Source organism: Callorhinus ursinus, unplaced genomic scaffold, assembly GCF_003265705.2.
Source record: "Callorhinus ursinus isolate GAN/ISIS: 27379988/994484 unplaced genomic scaffold, GSC_fseal_2.0 scaffold64, whole genome shotgun sequence".
Lineage (NCBI taxonomy): Eukaryota > Metazoa > Chordata > Mammalia > Carnivora > Otariidae > Callorhinus > Callorhinus ursinus.
The window spans coordinates 3,210,020-3,224,541 of NW_027397126.1; the positions used below are offsets into that span (position 1 = coordinate 3,210,020).

The following is a 14,522-nucleotide window of genomic DNA, read 5'->3' on the forward strand; positions in this document are numbered from 1 at the left end:
ATTAATAGTATTTTTGCTACTACTGTGCATGTTTGAAATTTTCAATTTTTCCATCTTTAAAATAATGACAAACTTCATAAAGCTGGTTAAGTCCAACAATTACTAAATGTAACTTTTATGAGTCATACTGGTTAAAGAAATCCCTTAAATTTGTGCACCTTCACTTCATACAAATAAACCACCTGAGTCGCTCTATTGCACTTGCTATCCATTATGTAGCAATGATTATCATCTGCTATAAATTAACATCTTCATCCTTAGGTGCAGGCTTAACTTATAAAAACCTAATTAAATCGTATGTTAAGCAACTGGCCAAGTACCCCATCCATAGAGAAAAGCATCCATTTACAACTGACACAAAATGGATATAATGGCTTGATGAGTTAATTATTTTCTTCAGCAATACAGTTTTATTTATTTTTTAAAAAAGATTTTATTTATTTATTTGACAGAGAACACAAGCAGGGGGAGTGGGAGAAGCAGACTCCCTGCTGAACAGAGAGCCCGATGTGGAACTCGATCCCAGGGCTCTGGGATCAGGACCTGAGCCGAAGGCAGATGCTTAACGACTGAGCCCCAGCAATACAGGTTTTAGAACGGCGCTAACAAAGTAGAGGAGGCTATGCTTCTGGGGTAGTTTAAGTCTCGGAGCACCTAGGTGGCTCAGTTGGTTAAGCAACCAACTTCCGGTTTTGGCTCAGGTCATGATCTTGGGGTCTTGAGATCGAGCCCTGCGTTGGGGTCCACGTTCACTGAGTCTGCTTCGGATTCTCTCCCTCTCCCTCCCCTTCTGCCCCTGATCTCACCCACTTGTGCGCACACACTCTCTCTCTAAAATAAATAAATAAAATCTTAAAAAAATTAAAAGAGAAAGTCTAACATATTATCAGTTCAACCCATTATAGATAGGAATCAATACTCTATAAATCTTTGTGTGTGTGCCCCCTCCCTTTTTTGGTAGTTAAAATAGTATGTCTTCGTGTGAGACTTCAGAACTCTATGACAATGTAGGTTCAAGCTTTAGCAGTTAGTGATTTTGAACTAGATGGTTCACAAACATTCATGGACAGGACCTACATCTAGGACATACACCATTTTCCTACTGAATGGTACAGTTTAAGTAGCTAAAAATTCAGAACAGAACCATGTAATCAAATCAGGTGGGCAGTTGTGTCCTTCCTACCTGTGGATGAAAAGAAATCCGCGATTTTAAAAGTCTACAGTGGTTTTTAACAATGTGCTCTACTTACATATACAATCGGGGATCTGAGGTCAGAGTGTCAATGTTGATGTGCTGCTCCAGCAGGCTGTAGGCCAGGATGGGTAAGGATGTGAAGCAGATATTGTACATTGTAAGGTAAGCGGCATCATACAGTGGCTGAAATGACAAACAACAGAAAAAAAACATGTGTTTGGAAAAATCATAAGCTGAATCCAGATAGTTTCCTTTCACGTTTGTCGTGATAGCAAAAGAAGTTTATAAATAAGGGCACTCTCACTGATAACTGTAGAAAAGAAATGAACATATTGTGATGTATCATATTAATATATCCTCCCTTCCCACAGGATCTTATTCAGAATGTATACATGCTATAAGGTCTATTTCTAACAAATATTTACTAACAGATTTTGAAAAGATTTCTCAGGGAACAAAGACCAATTAAATATAAGCCTGGAACGCCTCAGGGAGACTAAGCATAGGCAGAGGCCAGCCTGTGTCATCGTGGTTTTGTTGTTGTTAATATTTTACATAGTTTTAAGTATCACTATCACTTTCTCTAGGCTGCATTTATGTATTGAATGTGGCCATTTACTAAGGATTAAATAAACGTACTTGCAAAAACAAAGCTAAAAATAGATACATAGGCATGACTTCCCTAGGCTCCAGACTCAAATCTCCACCTTTCTGCTGGCTGTCCCATAGGCATCTGCAACTCAGAATGTCTAAAAACAAACTCATTAACTTTCCCCTTAAATCTGCTTTCTCCTATGTCCTCTATCTCAGTGAAGAGCCCCCACAATGTTGCAACCTGAGTAGCTATCTTGGCGCCTGGCACCATCTGGGTGCTCAAGAAATATTTTGAAATTTGTGATTCTCCTATCTCACTAGCCATTTCTTTAGTCTCCTATTCTGCCTGAGCCCTCTGTTGGAGTGTTCCAGTACTCAAGGGTTTGGAACTTCATACTCACTCTCTAGGTGATCTCACCAGTTCTGTGTTTTAACACCATCCATTCACTGAACATTCCCAAGTATTTATCTCTGGCCCAGACCTGTCCCCACATATCCAGTTACCCACTTGTTACCTCTTGGAAATATATTTCAAACCTACATCCAGAACTGAACTCCTTAGCTCAAACCGGCTCCTCTTGAAGTGTTCCCCATCTCAGGAAAGGGCAACTAAATCTTGGTGATCAAGCAGAACCAAAATCTTGGATTCGTCCTTGACTCTTTTCTTTTTCATACCCACATCCAGTCAATTCAGAAGTGTTTACTGGCTCTACCTTCAAATATATTCAGAACCAGATCACTTCTCAGCATCTCCACAGTTACCACTCTGCAAGCTTCCTAAATGGCTCCCTACTTCTCCCCTTGATCTATAGTCCACACAATGGCCCGAGTAGTTCTGTCAGAAAGTAAGCCAAATCAAGTCGCTATTTTGTTCAAACTCGGCAGTGGATTCCTTTATCTCTGAAAGTTAAAAAAAAAAAAAAAAAAAAGGGTTCCTACAAAGGAGTGGCTATCCAGTCCCACTTGATCTGGCTTCTTCTGTCTGGCCTTCTCTCTTGGATCTCTCCTGCTCCTTGCTCATTCCACTCCTGCAGCAATGCCTTCCTCACTGTACCTCCAACATGTCAGGCACACTCCTGATTTAGGACTTCCTTTGAACTTGCTGTTTGTTGCCCCTGCCTGGAACACTTTTCCTTTAGAGAGCCTCATGGATTACTCCCTCAATCACAAATACCAGCTCAAATGTCACCTTCTCACAGAGAGACCAACCTTGATTTAAGTTGCTACTCCCTTTCTCACAGACATATTTCCCCTGTTATCTTGTTTTTTATTTTCCTATTGTACTGATCACCTTTTGTCTTGTTATACATTTATTATTTTTACTGTCTCTCTTCACGCTAGAATTCAAGCTCTACACGGGCAGGGATTTTTATTTACTTTATCAACAGGCATAGCCTGAGAGAAGCAAGGCAGCCCCTGACACCTAGAAGCTGTCCTGGCACTCACAAGCTAGGCAACGGTGTCCTCCTGTCGAACACGAACAATTTCATCGAATGACAACGTCAAACAAGGCTATTCTGTCACCATGACGGATCAAGACAAGAACATCAACCCATAATCACGTTGAACACAGAATATGAACATTGTGCAAATCACAACATTAACCAATATTCCTGTTCTGGCAAATATGGGTGACTGTTGTTTCTTCACCAACGACAGTGGTAGTCTCCTAGTCTTCAAACCTCCTGTAAGATGCACTGAAATGCTTAGTCATAAAATTACCCCCACTTACTGACAGCACCCAATCTAGAGCAAGCCCCGCTCATCTTAAACTTTTCCCCAAATAGGGGCGCCTGGGTGGCTCAGTTCCTAAGCAGCTGCCTTCAGCTCAGGTCATGATCCCAGGGTCCTGGGATCGAGCCCCACATCGGGCTCCCTGCTCAACGGGAAGCCTGCTTCTCCCTCTCCCACTCCCCCTGCTTGTGTTCCCTCTCTCGCTGTGTCTGTCAAATAAATAAAAAAATCTTAAAAAAAAATTTTCCCCAAATGACCTAATTCAAGCCCAAGTCTTTTTTTTTGTAAAGGATTTTATTTTTAAGTAATCTCTATACTCAATACGGGACTTGAACTCACGACCTCGAGATTAAAGGTTGCACACTCTACTGACAGAGCCAGTCAGGTGTCCCAAGCCCAAATCTATGATTTTTCTAATACTCTCTTCCCGAGAGGGTCCACTGTTCCTCATGTTACTTTCATTAATCTGTTTTTTTGTTTTGTTTTGTTTCTATATCATTTATTTCTGCTATAATTTTTATTATTTCCCTTCTTTTGCTGGCTTTAGGCTTTATTTGCTATGTTGTTCCTTTTCCAGCTCCTTTAGGTGTAAGGTTAAGTTGTGTATCTGAGACTTTTCTTGCTTCTTTAGGTAGGCCTGTATGGCAATATACTTCCTCTTAGGACCGCCTTTGCTGTATCCCCAAGTTTTAATGCACTGTGGTCTGAAAATATGCATGGGATGATCTCAATCATTTTGTACTTTCTGAGGCCTGTTTTGTGACCCAGTATGTGATCTATTCTGGAGAATGTTCCATGTGCACTCGAAAAGAATGTGTATTCTGTTGCTTTAGGATGAAATGTTCTGAATATAGCTGTTAATCCCATCTGGTCCAGGGTGTCACTCAAAGCCCTTGTTGATCTTCTGCTTTGAGGATCTGTCCATTGCTGTGAGGGGGGTGTTAAAGTCCTCTACTACTATTGTATTGTTGTCAATGAGTTTCTTTATATTTATTATTAATTGATTTATATATTTGGGTGTTCCCAAGTTGGGGGCATATTTACAATTGTTAGATCTTCTTGATGGATAGACCCCTTAGTTATGATATAATGACCTTTTCCAACTCTTGTTACAGTTTTTATTTTTTATTAAAGATTTTTATTTACTTGTTTGACAGAGATAGACACAGCAAGAGAGGGAACACAAGCAGGGGGAGTGGGAGAGGGAGAAGCAGGCTTCCCGCAGAGCAGGGAGCCCGATGTGGGGCTCGATTCCAGGACCCAGGGATCATGACCTGAGCCGAAGGCAGGTGCTTAATGACTGAGCCATCCAGGCGGCCTATAGTTTTTGTTTAAAAATCTAGTTTGTCTGGGGCACCTGGGTAGTATAGTTGGTTAAGTGTCTGACTCTTGGTTTCGACTTGGGTTGTGATCTCAGGGTCATGAGTTGAGCCCTGTGTTGGGCTCAGTGACCATTGCAGAGTCCACCTGGGGCTCTTTCTCCCTCTCCCTCTGCCCCTCCCTGCCACGCTCTCTCTCATTCTCTAAAATAAATAAATAAATCTTAAAAAAAAAATCTAGCTTATCTGATATAAGTATGGCTACTCTGGCTTTCTTTTGATGTCCATTAGCATTATAGATGGTTCTCTATCCCCCTTTTTTTTGAGAGAGAGAGAGAGTGTAAACGGGGGGGGGGAGAGGGAAAAAGAATCTGTTTTTTTTTTTTTTTTTTTTTTTGAGAAAGAATCTCAAGCAGGCTCCACGCCCAGGGCAGAACCCAACATGGGGCTCAATCTCACAACCCTGAGATCATGACCTGGGCTGAAATCAAGAGTCAGACGCTTAACCAAATGAGCCACCCAGGTGCACCCATCCCTTCACTTTCAATCTGCAGGTATCTTTAGGTCTAAAATGAGTCTCTTGTAGGCAGCATATAGATGGATCTTGTTTTTTTATCCATTCTGATACCCTATATCTTTTGATTAGAGCATTCGGTCCATGTACATTCAGAGTGATTATCGAAAGAGATGAGTTTAGTGCCATTGTGTTACCTGTAGAGTTGGTGTTTCTGGTGATGTTCTCTGGTCCTTTCTACTCTTTGTTGATTTTGGTCTTTTTTTTTTTCTTTCACTCAATGAGTCCCCCTTAAAATTTCTTGCAGGGCTGACTTAGTGGTCACGAACTCCTTTTGTTTTTGTCTGTCTGGGAAATAATTTCTCTCTCCTTCTATTCTGAACGACAGGCTTGCTGGATAAAGAATTCTCTGCTGCATATTTTTCCATTCGGCATGTTGAATATTTCCTGCCACTCCTTGCTGGCCTGCCAAGTTTCTGTGGACAGATCTGCTGCAAACCTGATCTGTCTTCCCTTGTAGGTAAAGGACTTTTATCCCCTACCCCCACTGCCCAACCTCACTGCTTTCAGGATTCTTTCCTTGTCTGTATTTTGTGAATTTGACTATGATATGCCCTGGCGATGGTCAGCTTTTGTTGAGTTTAATGGGAATTCTCTGTGCTTCTTGGATTTTGATGTCTGTGTCCTTCCCCAAATTAGGGAAGTTTTCAGCTATAAATTTATCTGAATAAACCTTCTGCCCCTTTTTCTCTCTCTTCACCTTCTGGGACTCTTGTGATACGAACGTTATGTTTTAATAAGTCACTTAGTTCCCTAACCTATCTTTGTGGTTCATTACCTTTCCCTCTTCTTTTCAGCTTCATTATTTTCTGTAATTTTATCTTCTACTTCACTGATTTGCTCCTCTGCTTTGTCCATCCTTGTTTTTATGTCCTCCACTTGGGATTGCATCTCGGTTGTATCATTTCTAATTTTGGCCTGACTAGATTTAAGTTCTTTTATCTCCACAGTAAGGGATTCTCTAGTGTCTTCTATGCTTTTTTCAAGCCCAGGTAGTGTTTTATAATCGTTTTTTTAAAATTCTAGTTCAGACATCTTAATTATATCTGTACTGATTAAATCCCTTGCGCCCTGAGTTCCACTTCCCATTCTTTCTTTTGGGGTGAATTTCTCCGTCTCGTCATTTTGTCCAGAAAAGAAGAAAATGAAACAAAAACCCCCACAAAAAACAACAAAGAAAAACCCCAAAAAACAAAAATTCCCCCCAAAACCCTAGATCGTGGGTGTGTTTTGCTCTGCTTGTTAGAAGAATCTAGATCCCAAAATAAATAATAAATAAAAGTAAACAAAGAAATACAAAAATATAAAGTATATACAAATAAAAATTTGAAAAATAAAAACTTTACAAAATGGATTGAAAATAAATAAAAAAACAAAAAAATAAAAAGTAAAAAGGAAGCTAGATCCTATTTTCCTCTAGGACTGAAGCTCTGCAGCACCCTATGATCAGTAAACTTGGTGTAAGTGAGTTGTTTGTGCCGGTCTTCTGGGGAAGCAGCCTGTTGGGATGATTCTCAGGTGGATTTGTCCTAGTGGAAATGCGCCTCCAGGGCGCGGGGAGGCGGGGGGGGGGGGGGGGGGGGGGGGGTGGGGGGGGGAGGCGGGCCTTGGTGTAAGCAGCTCCAGATTCCACTAGGTGGTGCTGTTTTGCTCCCTGAAGGCTTACAGCACTGATGGGTGGGATGAATATGGTTGTGTACCACTCTCTAGCCCTAGAGCTGAAAGTTCCCACCACCCCCCACTCCTCAGTGAGCCCTCACAGAAGAGCAGTCAATCACTGATTTCCATCAGAACCCTGCGTTCAACTGGTCTGTGTCCGAGCTTTTTTTCTTTAATCTCAGGCCCACAACTGAGTTTCAAAACTCTAAATTTCAGGGACTACCACAGCGCAGATGTGCGCTGCTCTTCTGGGGGAGGGTCTTGCCACACTTTTGCGAGTTGCTGGCCCCTGGTTATGTGACCAGGCACATAACCATGCAGGGGTTCGCAGTTTATGGCAAAACAGGGCAGAAAGCTGGCACTAAGAATCACTGTTCTCAGCTGGCTTCCATGTTCCTATGCCTGGGAACAATGCCACCTGTTCTTGCGACCCAGGGGATCCTCAGACCATGGTGTCCCTCCTGGGATTCCACCCTGCTTTGCCACATGAGCACCTTTAAACTGGGCACATCCCCCACTGTAGCAGACTTCTAAAAGTTCTGATTTTTGCACTCTGGTGCTTATAATACTTTGTGGTAGCCTCCAAAAACAGGCTCTCTCCCCGCCACTATATCTACGGCTATATCTCCCCCAGTTCAAATCTCTGCACCTCCTACCTTCCAAAAGGTGGTGGCTTTTCTACTTGTAGACTTGCAGTTTTTGTTCTCTCAGACCTCTGATTGATTTCTTGGTTGTTCAGAATGATTTGATAACTATGTAGCTGTGTTCAAGGGACAAGACATGCTTAGGGTCCCCCTAATGTTCCACCATCCTAACTCCCCTAGATTTAAACTCAGCAAAAATTATCTTCTGAATTGAAAAGAACCCCCAAATAGGTGTTTTGTTCCTTTTCATTTTCAAGGGAGAGGATTAGTTTGTTGGCACACAATACTGTATTTTCACTGGAAACTACCCCATTTTCACTAATGAGAAAATTGAAAACAACAACAAACATACAAACAGAAAGATTGCCTGGTGAGCATTTAGTCTTGAATTTCATTCAAACAAAAGAAGCATCAATCTACTTTTGTTCCACTACAGTACTTCAATGTTACATGAGAGATTATTGTAATTCTTAGATGCGTAATTAGGAGACAGAATGCCCTCAAAACAAACAACAGGTTTAGTTGATAATAGTTTCTTATTAAACCTGCTACAAATGTTTTCTTTTCACATAGGAAAAAGACCAATACTATCCTAGCTTTGCTAAAGAAAGAGTTGCTTTTTGCTTAAAGAATCTGAATCCTGGTCCCATTTCTACATTCTCTGTAGCTTGCTCTCCAATTTCCAGGGTTGGAGAGAACATGTGATGTGGACTTGAGTTGAAAAAGGCTGCCTACCTGTATGTACTCTAAACATATTTGCAATAATGGTTGCTACATCCAGCACTAGCACAAGGCCAAAGTAAAAAATAAAAATATTGCACATCATGCCACCACCTCAGAGAGACCCTCTTTTTACCCGATACACTTTTCCTCTAAGATGTCTGACAGTTCCTTCCTCTCCTTCAGATCTCTGCCCAAATGTCACCTCAGGGAGAACTTTCCAGATCATCTCTAAAATAGCACACTTCTGCATTCATGCTCTACCAGTTTATGATGCTTTACCTTTTCCTTTGGAGCCTATATCAGTACCTGACATATTTGTATGATTGCAGTCTCACCCCCTAACACTATACTGCAAGCTCCATGGGTAAGACTTTGTTTTGATCACTGTTATATCCCCAGCACTTAGCCTGGCATACAGTAGGCACTCAAGAGATATTCATTAAATGAACGGACCTACCATCTGAGCAGCTGAGGAAGCCAAACATCAACTCCTATGGAAACCTCAATAGCTAAGGTAACCTAAGCAGACTCTAGACAAACTAGGGTCTGAGTCTCAGATGGCTTTATAAGGAATAAGTCCTTTCCTCATACAACTTGTGAACACACTCCTTTCAAACTAAAAACAATGTTTTATCCAGATTAAGCCAATTTCCCTTTAGCATTTTGCTACAAAATTTGAAATGTCTTTTTATTTTTTAAAGATTTTATTTATTTAACAGAGAGAGAGAGAGTACAAGCAGGGGGAGCGGGAGAGGGAGAAGCAGACTTCCGGCTGAGCAGGGAGCCCAATGTGGGGCTCGATCCTAGGACCCTGGGATCATGACCTGAGCTGAAGGCAGATGCTTAACTGACTGAGCCACCCAGGCACCCATTAAAAATGTCTTTTTAATACCTGCACTCATCCACGGAAGTGAGGAATTTGAAGCATTTGACCAGTAGTAATCTGGATGTTCAGACAAAGCAGATTCATTAGAATTTAGAAAACTCTCTGTAACTAAGACTGTTAGTTTTGCATGCAAGAAGGCTGATGGCACTTCCTACAGCTGGTAGATGATTAATTCATAAAGCAACTCTGCTAAACTGGCACCACAGGCTTGACCACAAGACACTGATGTAAGAAAGAACATACCCAGTGAAGAGGCAAGTTCTAGGGAAAGAGAGCAATCACTTTCCATTCAGAAGAACACACTGTCTTAAAAATACTGCCAAGAAATTAGAAAAAAAAATCTCTTCCTAGCAGGAGGAATGAAATATGCCTTGAAATTTAGAAACTCAGTCTCTAATATCTGCGGTGATGTTACCATTAGCTCAGCATGGCAAAATGACTGAATTGCTCATAGATTAACTACAAAATTTCTCAGTCACTGAGCATTACAGCTCCTGTACTGGGCTATCCTTCCACTAGAAGCGACACAAGTTCCATTTCAGTTGTTAAAGCTGTAAATGTGCATGCCCATCCCACCACTTATGTATCAAAATAACACATATCCTATTCTTTATGTAATAATAATGTTTAGAACACAATAAACCACAAAAAATGTAGAGTTGCTCAAGTAATCCAAGGCTCTATCCAGGGATCACAGCTTCTTGGCCAGTTCAAAGATCAACATTTTTCTAGAAAATCAACCTAAGAAACTGCAAAGGTGTGAGATTTTATTTGATGAAATATTAAACTACACCATTTTAGGATTATTGGAAAGCATGGTTTACATTGATTAAAAGAAATACTCTTAAGGTTATCTCCTTAAGGTATCTCCTCCAACAGGAGGTACCAAATAACTTTCAAGAAGAAACGAATGATAAGAACATCACTAAAGCAAAGACATAAACATTTGCTATTGTCAAAAACCAGGGCAAGAAGACCAACTGTTGAACCAAAAAATAAAAAAAATAAATAAAATTGTTTTACTTTGAACATACCTCTCTCATCTCTACAATCCAATACATAAAAAGGTAATTTATTAATAGCCAACATAAAGTACATTATAACAAATAACTAGGGAAACAAACCTGTTGTGAGAATCCACAGAAGAACTGGTACAAAAATTGTGGCAAAATGAAACAAAGGTTCTGGAAAAAAATGTAAAAAAAGAGTTAGCCTTCACTTGAACTTTCTAAACTAACACAGGATATTGTACTCCAAATAGTCTGTAGTCAATCCCAAGCCCTTCTAATATCATAACACAATAAATCTCTATTACAGTTGTAAGCAAACAACTCAAAGACAAATGATTAACTCATATTAATACCAACTTTTGCCTTACCAAGCAGAAAGAGGATCTCACTTTATGAGAACCTCTTGCTATTCTTCCTTGAGGGAAGAAATAAGCTCATACAAACACAAACATTTAGGTATTACCCCTTAAATGCCAATCTGATTTGCAAAATCAACATGAGGTAGACTGACATAAAGCTCAAAGTGTACATTTAAAGTCAATTAATGCCAGTAAACAGCCAGGATATTGTTAGAGTGTATGCTGACACTAACAGTATCAACTAATGCTTTACTGTCTTTATTATTGCCTCATCAAACAACTGACATATTATTATTGATCACCTATTATATGCAAAGACGGTATTGTGGGTAAGACAAAACAAAACAAAACAAAACAAAAACCCAGAGCAAAGCTTCTTACTCCTAAGGGACTTATTTAATTGGGAGAATACTAAAAACAAACAGGAAAAAATATAAGCTCAGAATTCATAACACAGTAAAAGCCACTAGGTAGGACTATAAATACTGAAAATTAATGTCTTCAGGCAAAATCACCAGAACTAGCATTTTCAAATGAGTGCCACCTGTCATGGTAGGATGGGACCTTATTTGAGAGCTGTTCTCACTTGTTCACGATGTCTCTGGATGTCTCTTTGGGTAGCCCTTCAAGAGCCCGTTTTTGGGCTATGTCAGAAAACTAGTCTCTTTCCTTCTGTCACACATTCTCACTTAGCTAATTTACCAGGCTAGGAGGCTTGAAGGGGTTTTTAAAAATCCAATGCATCCTCGAAGGATGAACATCTGCTATAGCTGAAGATATTTAGGTGAATATACTATAGGCTCTGGAAGCTCTTCCTAAAGAAAAGTGCTATACATGTATTGAATTAAGTCCTACAGCATCGGTGTGTCAGAGCTCCCAAGGTCACCTCTTGAAAGGGGGACACTCACGTGTATGCATCAATTTTGGGAGAATGCAAAACCATACTTAAAAAAAACAGTGTTCTGAGGTTGGAGGAGGCAGTACTCAGGGGGGATTATGGGGGTGCTTTGTGGGAAAGGAAGGTCTGACTCTCCCACTAGAATGCAAGTCCCCTGAGAACAGAGACTTTGCCGTCTTAGTCCATTATGAATCTTTAGGTCTTAAAATGGTGCTTGGCACATGGTAACACATTCAAACGTATCTGTTCACTGCATAAATAAAGAAATTAGAACTTGAACAAGGTATTACAGATGGATAGGATATGTTGACAGCATGAACCAAGGCAAGGTTCATGTATTTTATTTTTTTATTATTTATTTTTAAAAAAGATTTTATTTATTTATTTGACAGAGAGAGACACAGCGAGAGAGGGAACACAAGCAGGGGGAGTGGGAGACGGAGAAGCAGGCTTCCCGCCGAGCAGGGAGCCCAATGCGGGGCTCAATCCCAGGACCCTGGGATCATGACCTGAGCTGAAGGCAGACAACGACTGAGCCACCCGGGCGCCCCAAGGGGCATGTATTTTGAACATATAAGGTAGGACAGGGTCAGACCGTGGGGTGCCTTAAAAGACAGACTAATCCTTAAACAATGGAGAGTGAAGTTTCTGGAGGACAGGTTAAATAGTGGCAGTTTCCCAACGTTGACTTGGCTGAATTATGCAAGGTGAACTGAACGGAGAAACAGACAGGAGAGGACCACCTGTCACCGAAGCACTTCAGGAGCGAAGCAACTGTTATTTGAAGATGCAATGGCAAGGTAAGAGGAAGGCTTTTAAAGATTTTTATTTATTTATTTATTTTTTAAAGATTTTATTTATTTATTTGAGAGAGAGAGAATGAGAGAGAGCACACGAGAGGGAAGAGGGTCAGAGGGAGAAGCAGACTCCCCACTGAGCAGGGAGCCCGATGTGGGACTCGATCCCGGGACTCCAGGATCATAACCTGAGCCGAAGGCAGTCGCTTAACCAACTGAGCCACCCAGGCGCCCAAGAGGAAGGCTTTTCAGCCCAGCCCAAGAGGGTTGAAAGTATTAGAAATCACCCCGGGATAAAAGGCAGCGGTGGAAAAGGAATACTGCTAGTCAGTAACTAAGATGATAATGGGCACAGAGATCTTAATGAAGACAGAGGGCATTAGCTACACGAATAAGTCCCTAAATTGGGAACAGGGATATGTTAATTATTGACCACTGGTAAACAGCCATTTTAATGCTTGTTTTGTTTTCCTTAACAGAGCATTCCTTCCATCTGGTGGTAGGTGCTTGAATTGCAGGCCAAAATCTTGAGGCAAACCAGGCCTCAGGAATGGGATTAGAGTGTTAGGCAGATACGCATGGCAAATCTTCATGGGCTCACCTACTAGGGATAAGTAAGAAAATAACCACCTGTCCCCAAGTGGGGCTGTTGAATTACTTAGTCCAAGGCCTGACAGACCCTAACTGCGATGTACAAAAAGTCTTGCACTGAGAGTAAATAATCCTATTGTGGAAATCTAGCTCTGCCACCTTTGAGCTGAGGAGGGAAAGGCAAGTTTCGTAAACTCTGAGCTCTGCTTTCCACATATTTTAAATGAAAATAATAGTAATTGCTCAAAGGAGATCTGTGAGGATTGATTAAGAAAATAAAGTGCTTTTGTTAACCAGCAAAGTACCTTACACATACTGGGTTAATCATCATTATAATCATCATCTATGTTTGGCCGGGATACCAGCTGATACTGAATGACAGGGTCCTGGCAAATCCGTAAACCTGGGTTCACACTAATGTATTTATGTATTTATTTTTTAAGTAGTCTCTACACCCAACGTGGGGCTCAAACTCACAATCCTGAGATCAAGAGTCACACGCTCCACTGACTGAGCCAGCTAGGCATCCAACATGTATTTTTTTTAAAACATTTTTTTTTAAAAGTAGGCTCCATGCTAAACGTAGGGCTCAAACTCACAACCCTGTGATCAAGAGTTGCAGGCTCTACTGACTGAGCCAGCCAGGTGCCCCTCACAGTTATGTAGGTCTTTTCGAAAATAGAAAGCTAGTAAGAACAGGGATTGATCACAGAAAACTGACACACAAAAACAGTTGCTGTGCTTTCCCTTCTGAGAAATATAGGGCATGAAATCCAAACACTGTAACGGTTTGAATCATTTGGGAACTTGCACACGACCTCGGTAATGTACCTACGAACTAGAATCTAATTAAGAACTTTGGTAAATTCTCTCCCCTGGTAGACAAAAATGACTAGGCAAGCTTAGTCTAACATGAACTCTAATGCTTGGTGATAAAAGAAAACCAAGGTATTGTTGGGGAAATGACTTCAGTGTCCACTCATAGGGGTTTGCGATCCCACACCATTATCATGTTTTAGGTGAATAATTAACTGGGTGAGAAAACTGTTCACAATATGTTATTAAGTGAAAAGGGAAAAGTGCAAAACAGTATGTTTTGGGACTGACTGCTAATAAGTATGGGGTTTCTTATGGGGTGATGGAAATGTTCTGGAATTAGATAGTGGCAATGGTTGCTCATCATAGCGAATACACTAAAAGACACTGTATTGTACACTTTTGAGTGTATGATAGTGAATTTTGTTATGTGAAGTATATCTCAATATACAAATTGAAAAAAAAATCCAGTAGTGTATAACATTATAGAGGCACCTGGCTGGCTTGGTTGGTAGAGCATGTGACTCTTGATCTTGGGGGGTGCACAGCTTACTTGGAAAAAAGAAAAAAACACCAAAAAAACCCAAAACCCAAAAACAATGTCCTCAACACAATTTAATTTATATAGAACAGGTCACATAAAATGTCACTATTGGTTCTCTCTGTGGGTATGATTATAATTACAGATGACCTCAAAACCTTCATTTTGGAAAAAGAGTTATA

The 14,522-nt window shown here is 40.7% G+C and overlaps 1 protein-coding gene across 9 annotated transcripts in view; it reads right to left on the minus strand.

The window, feature by feature from the left end:
* Positions 1-14,522, minus strand: part of ATP11C (ATPase phospholipid transporting 11C (ATP11C blood group)) — a 174,995-nt gene that overhangs the window by 23,248 nt on the left and 137,225 nt on the right. For all 9 annotated transcript variants that reach the window (XM_073885676.1, XM_025861532.2, XM_025861535.2 and 6 more), the window contains 2 exons: positions 10,453-10,512; positions 1,251-1,378 (listed from right to left, as the gene is read on the minus strand). In XM_073885676.1, the coding sequence (XP_073741777.1) occupies positions 1,251-1,378; positions 10,453-10,512 (188 nt within the window). The remainder of the gene's footprint in view (positions 1-1,250; positions 1,379-10,452; positions 10,513-14,522) is intronic.